The following is a 7508-nucleotide window of genomic DNA, read 5'->3' on the forward strand; positions in this document are numbered from 1 at the left end:
CCAACCGTGCTGCCCATCAAAGAGGAATGGATAAAAAATGTGGTACATATACACAATGAAATATTATGCAACCATAAAGAAGAACAAAATCATGAACTTCACAGCAACCTGGAAGGAATTAGAGTTTATAATACTGAGTGATCTTTCACAGAAACAAAGATCTGAGTATCACGTTCTCACTCATAAGTGGACCTTGAACAACTACCGTAATACTATAACAAAAAGATTGACAGTAGTGGAAAACTGTGTGTGGGGGGGTGGGATTGACAGTAGTCAAGATCTGCCTGGGGAAGGGGGCACACTTCATCAACAAGGGTACCTGCACAATGAATATTTGTATACCTAACCCTGAATTGTACCCCACAATTAAAAAAATAAAATAAAATGAAATGAAAAGGGGTCTTTAAAAAAATAAAATACAGTACAATTTAAATATGATTATAATACTTTAAGTACAATGTAAACTGTTTCCTAGCTTTGATTTAACTGTATATTTTTTCTCTGTTATAAACTGTTTGATTTTTCTAAATTATTAAATGCAACATTTTTACTTAAGTAATATAAGGTTGGTATTAAAAATGAATAATGATGCCAACATTACTAGGGCAAAATGATGTTCCTATACTTTTACAACTATAAACTTGGGAAAAAAATTAATACAATCCTGGACTGTTCCTTGTGTTAATTACAAACAATAGCAAAAATCATATCTATAACTTAAAATGAAGGAAGTATTCATTTTTATATTTTTATCAAGCTAAACAAACCTTGGCTAAAGTCCTGAGACATCAATTTCTTATTTGTAAAAATTGTGGCAAAGCTACCTACTTGGTAGAAATTCTGTGGGGATCATATGAGATAACATGAAACTTCTCTGGGAAGGTACTTCACATTTAACATGCACAATCAAGTTTGAGTTTCCCTGAGTTCTTTTTTTTTTTTTTTTTTGTACCAGGAAATTTCATTTCTTTGTCTCACAGACCCCAGAAAGAAGAATTCCTTAAGTGATCTAATTTGACCAGCGCTATACCCTTAATCTAATATAAACAAATTTATAGTTGGGACAAATCAATAATCTTTTCTTAATAAATATAAACTCTGTCACATAAACAATAGTACCAAATGTTAGCTTCTTGAATTATAAGATTATGTAAACTTGGATTTGTTGCTCCCACCTCAGATATTGCACAAGAGAAAATAGTGGAGAAGCTGAACAGATAATGTGAGGAGAAGCAATGTAACCAACATGACAGGGTTCTTACAGTTCCCATTGTACTGACCTGGCACCCTGGGTTCCTTATATATTTGGTGTCAAATTCAAATCCCATTGGGCCATGCTCTGAAAGTGTATCACATTATTTTGTATGTCCTTTAGACATACATATTTTTTACTATAGCTGGCTTGAATGTACTCTACCCATTACCACCAAATGAGTTTGGGCAATAGAATTGTTCCACTGCTCTTTAAATTCTGTTAATTAGAGAAACATATATTATTACAAAATATTAAGTTGTATTGTTTTTTATGAATATTGATTTTTTGATAGACTATAAGATCTGTCAATAGGGTTATTGACATTGTGTAGTATAAAAATATTAATAGATTCACCATATATTGACTGTTAAAGAAAAAAGATAATATGAAAAGTATATAATCCTAGGAAAGAAAAATACTCAAAATAGCTTGTCCAATAATTGAATGGGTTGTGCATGAAATACCATGGTCCCAAATTTTATTACATGGTAATATTTATGCATATCTGTAAAATTTAAACTTTAAAATTTAGGATAACCAAATAATGTTAAAGTATAAAGCTACTTATGGTGTCATGTAAGAATAAGCAAAATATTCAATGATGTCAGCAAAGATTCTTGCTTTTTCTGTGTTTTCACTATGTCATCTTCAGTATGCTGGTTATAGTCTTTAGTCTTTTTTGTTCGTTTATTCTTTTCCAAGATGCTGCCGAAGGCTTCCAAAACATAGCCAGCCATTAGCTATCCTTTTTTTTTGAGTTGGAGTCTCACTCTGTCACCCAGACTGGAGTGCAGTGGCCACTCCCGGCCACTGCAGCCTCAACCTGCTGGGCTCCAGCGATCCTTCCGCTTCAGCCTTCCAAGTAGCTGGAACTACAGGTGCGTGGTACCACGCCTGGCTAATTTTTGATTTATTGTAGAGACGGCGTCTCGCCAATTTGCCCAGGTGGGTCTTGAACCCGCGGGCTGAGGCAATTCACTCACCTCGGCCTCCCAAAGCACGGGATTACAGGCTGAGCCACCGAGCCTGGCTTAGCTGTCCTTGATTGTTTTTGTGTCCTGCACTACAGACTTTGTCCAAAGTTCCCTAGCACACTTCCTCCTAAAGCCCATTTTTTAGGTTAAGTGGGGTAGCTTGGTGTAGTCTACTGTTCAAGCAGAATTATGAATACTTGCTTTTTATTTTCAAATATGCCCAAATTTGGATGATAAACTATATACCTATTCTCAGTTTGGGTGTCATGCCTATGTCTTAAGAGCATGGGATCCTCAAAAAAGCAAGTATCTAGTAATTTCAGCCTCTATAATGGAAAATGATTCTGCCGAGAAATATGAGAATGGCTTTGGAGTAGGCAATCAATAACATCTGCCACATGTTAAGCACTAAACAATTTCCAATTTCTGATTATGAAGTTGGACATTACAAATTAGACTGCATAATTTATGTGGAATTTTTCTGGGATGATCTAGTTTTCTATGAACTTAGAAAAAAGTACTAATGAATTGATTTTATTATTCACGGAAATCTAATATGTCTGCTAATTTTAAAGCTTGATAAAGATAATATTAACAATTTCTCTACTTTTGCCTATTTTTAAAAATTATTTTTGAAGATATTCCAAATATTTTCTTTTTTTAAAATCTAGAATTAAACCCAGTGACCAAGAAACTTATGCTTCAAACAGCTAAACCAACTTTTGACCATCTGACAGATGTAAGTAAGATATTCAAGTCAAGCCTTGACCCCCTCCTCTACTTTGGGGAAGTGAATCTTCTCTTCCTCTTTTTTTCTCATTTACTTTCTAAATAAACTTTACTTGAACACGTTAAAAAAAAAGATATTCAAGCTATGATAAATATCACTTTTCACAGTAATTAAATGCAAACTTTTGTTGTCTTTTAATGTCTAGTAGCCTTCCTACTAAAATGACTATAGTATTATCTACTCTAGAAAATCATGGAATAGGACATTTGTAAAAATTCTTATAATAATCCATTCACCTGTTTATGTTTTAATTTTACTTATGGCAATTTTTTTGTGATATGGATATTTATAACAAACTACAAACACTTTCATAGTCTGGCTCAACAAAACTATACGTGTAATAAATCTTAAGAGTTTCACTTTTTAAAAATTTTTTTTGCGTTGGAGTCTCACTCTGTCGCCCAGACTTGAGTGCAGTCCACCGCAGCCTCGACCTGCTGGGCTTTGGCAATCCTTCTGCCTCAGCCTTCCAAGTAGCTGGAACTACAGGCATGCGGTACCACACCCGGCTGATTTTTTGATTTATTGTAGAGATGAGGTCTCACCAAGTTGCCCAGGCGGGTCTTGAACCCATGGGCTCAGGCTATTCACTTACCTCAGCCTCCCAAGGCATGGGATTAAAGGCTGAGCCACCGAGCCTGGATAGAGTTTCACATTTTTAAAGAGGAGTATAAAAATGTAAATAGTATTTCAAAGGGTTGCAAGTTATTTTTGTTGTTGTTTTTAGTATGTATGTGTTATGTGAATAAAATGTTTATATTTATAAAATTTCTATTCATAACATTTCTAAAGAGTGCATAGAGAATCACAAATCATTAGTCCATGCTAGAATATTTAGTTAGGTCATGTTGGAATGTTTAATCACTGATACAAGAAAGGTAATTAAAACTTTGAACAAGCATATCACATAATGAAGAATATGGAGAATATTTAGGTCAATAGTTTCTGGAGGGGTCTGGGTAAATTCAGATGTCCTGATGGTACTGCCCTTCATAAAAAGAAGATAGAATCTATGTGGCCTAAACTTCCAAAGACCACATTTTTGGAGACAGTGTTTGTAAAAAATGGTAGATTGTAATGTGTGATGTGAGAAAATGGTAGAGAAGACAAAAGGAGAAGGAAATGGATTGTCAGTGTAACCAAATAGGATTTTGAGGACCAGAAATACCTAAAACGAGTTTTGAAAGACTAAGTTGCTAACTGCCTCTTTCTCCTAACAAAATTCTTAATAAAATCCATATGACTCACTCTGGTGTCATTGTTTCCTTATGGTTGAATTTGAACACAACACATTGAATTCTTTTTTTTTTTTTTTTTTTGAGTTGGAGTCTCACTCTGTCGCCCAGACTGGAGTGCAGTGGCCGCTCCCGGCCACCGCAGCCTCGACCTGCTGGGCTCCGGCGATCCTTCTGCCTCAGCCTTCCAAGTAGCCAGAATTACAGGCATGCGCAACCACGCCCAGCTGATTTTTTGATTTATTGTAGAGATGAGGTCTTGCTGCCCAGGCGGGTCTCGAACCCGCGGGCTCAGGCAATCCACTCACCTCAGCCTCCCAAAGGCGCGGGATTACAGGCTGAGCCACCGAGCCAGCAACACATTGAATTCTTTATGATTAAAATGTCATGACAACAGAAGTTCCCTTAAAGGAGGCAATATCGGGGTTATATTTTAAAAACTCACCTGGGATTTATGAGTTAAGGTGCAGTTTTGAGCTGTAGTTTGGATTAAATTATCATGTAAAAGTGAGAGGAGTGTATCTTTGCCATGGTTGTCAAATGACACAAACTATGATGGTATTTGATATGTGACCTCATGGAAGAGAGACATTATGAGACAAATATTTGCAAACCTCAATTCCACCCATTTATGCCAAAAATAATTGCATATTCCCTGCACCTAAATTCTACCTACTGACCTGGCTAACACAAGTGGGAACTTGCTGGTCTCATTTATTTTGGTGTATGTGAAAATTGACTACATAAGTAAATTGCATGCAGGTGAGGTTTGGGATTTTAGTGACCTCTCTTTTCCCCTGGTGGTGGACTTGGTACCCAGTGTGGGAAGACATTTTCGTTACAGCAAACTCATCAAACTGGAATAGAAATATCTATTCCAAAGAGTACGTAGAAAAGAATCACCTCAATCACTTAATTGGGAGAGTACTCTAGGTAGGCTTTAGTGGAGCACTGGATATCACAGGTAAATCTTGGATGTTGTGTTCTCCTTGAGAAAAATATTTGGGGGGTGGGGAGGCAAGGAGAGGAACACAGATGTTTTTCTGTAGGAAACAACAGTGACAGAGAGAAAGTTATTCACCAGGGTTGGTGGGGATAGAAAATGCTGGCAAGAGTTAACTAACTGACTGGAAATGCCACCTCCTTGAAAAGAAATATAGATTTTACTTTCCTGGGGTTTCAGCATAATGAGGTATGTGACGTATTAGTAGAGGAGACATTTGAAAGGCAGTGGAAAAAGCAAAGTGAAGCAAGGAGAAAATCTTAGGTTGGAAGTGTCTCCAGAGAGATATAAAAGAAAATAGACATCTCTAATTAATTTTTTAAGTACTTTGCAGTGTCAGGTTTGACATATACCCTCTGTCTTTCCTCAAAATATGCAATTGCTCACTAATGATTTTGAAATGAATACATTTTTTTAAAATGTTGAGTGAAAAAAAAAAAGTGCTGACTCCAACTTCCATTTTGGTGGAGAAAAGAACAGATGCCATGTCCTAAGCCAATCACATCTGTGTTCCACCATGCAGCACAGAAAAAAAGAAAACGAAGCACACTTTATTCTGGCAATGTGTTAATGATCATTTGAGTGTTCATTTTTAATTCCATGTTTGTCACTATGCTGTTTTGTGACAGTTCTCAAGCTGCTTTGAATTTTACTTCTTCCAGGGGCGTCTATTCTGGTACTTTACACAAACTGTTTTCTTTTGTTAACTAATTCTTATAAGGTCAAAATTAAATGAGCAGATCATATATTTGAATAAAACATCCACCTGTATATGTTATACACTTTATTCATGTTGATTAGCATTTTTCCACAAAGATAAAATTATTTTGACTAATTTATAAAAACAATGTTCCAGACATTGCTCAGTTTTGCCTGAATAAGTAAGTATTGGATATTTAAACAAAGTCACATTTTTATGTACAGTGCCACAGAGAGGACCTTCACAAATAGAACCACCCTCCCTACTCATCTGCTCATATGGCATTTAATTCTTCTGTGTTTACTTTAGCAACTTTGTTATCTTTCACAATTAATCTACAGTCAATGTGGGACTATTGTCTATTGTGTAAATTTAAAGTGGAATTTCTTTTTTCCCATACGGATATCTCGTTTTCTCTGTCCCATGTATAAAAAGATCCATCTTCTACCCATTAAACTGCATTGTCACCATTGTTACAAATTAGAGGACAACACATACATAAGTTTATTTTTTATTTTATAAAATAGTTGCATTGGTCTATTTGTGTAAGCCAATAACCCTAAAAATAACCTACTGGAATTCTATGGTTTTCTTTGTTTTTCTGTAGTGTTATTTTGATGTGCTTATATATGGTTTTAGTTTTATTTCTACTTATCTTTGCAGTGTAGGTTTTAAAGCTTTTACATTTATGCATTTATAACTTTCTTTAGTTTTAAAATACTTTTAGCCAGTATTTCAAAAAATAATTATCTGTCCATTCATTTTTCATTGTATGTGTTTTTCCTCCTACACGTTTTTCTTATCTCTTATTGCTTCTCATCTCTACTTTAGTTCATATATTTTATTTGTTCTTCCTTCCAGTTTACTAATCCTATCTTCTGCTATTTTTAATTGGTGGTCAATTCATCCATTGAATTCTTAATTTCCAGTTAAATGAATCCCAACAATCAGATGATATTCTGTATTTTTAAAATCATTTTAGTCCAACTTTTTCATTATTTTCTGAACATTTTAAAAATTCTCTGAACAAATTAATAAAAGTTATTTAAATCCCCTTGTTTATTAACTTAAATATCTGAATCTTCTGAGCATTAAGATATAGACATTAATCTTTTTGTTTTTGGACATTACATAGTCTTGCTGTTAGTTTACCTGGTCATTTTCATTTGAATACTGGATATTTTGTACAACACTTGTACAGACTTCAGATGGTATCTTTCTTATGACAGGATTATTTATTTATTTAGTAGACAGATGGAGTAGGGGATTTATCACTTTAACCAGTCAGGGAAAATTGAGGCTGAATTACACGAGCAGTGTACTTTATCCCTGTTATTCTCCAGGGTTTTCAATGGAATTGAAAAACATCATTTGGGTCTCACCCCTGATAGTTTCTCCACCCTAATTTTGTTACTTTAGGAAAAACTGATGAAAGTTCAGCTCTTTTCCAAGTTTTTGTCTTAGTTTTTGAACATCTTGCACTGCATGATATCTTTTTTTTTTTGAGTTGGAGTCTCACTCTGTCACCCAGACTGGAGTGCAGTGGCTGCT

General features: G+C 35.0%; 1 protein-coding gene across 1 annotated transcript in view; it reads left to right on the plus strand.

The window, feature by feature from the left end:
• Positions 1 to 7508, plus strand: part of LOC103273754 (cyclic nucleotide-binding domain-containing protein 1-like) — a 207814-nt gene that overhangs the window by 152819 nt on the left and 47487 nt on the right. Inside the window, exon 6 of the mRNA XM_008071197.1 lies at positions 2901 to 2968. Coding sequence (XP_008069388.1) covers positions 2901 to 2968 — 68 coding nt within the window. The remainder of the gene's footprint in view (positions 1 to 2900; positions 2969 to 7508) is intronic.

Source organism: Carlito syrichta, unplaced genomic scaffold (assembly GCF_000164805.1).
Source record: "Carlito syrichta isolate Samal-C Ts95f unplaced genomic scaffold, Tarsius_syrichta-2.0.1 Scaffold314160, whole genome shotgun sequence".
Classification (NCBI taxonomy): Eukaryota; Metazoa; Chordata; class Mammalia; order Primates; family Tarsiidae; genus Carlito; species Carlito syrichta.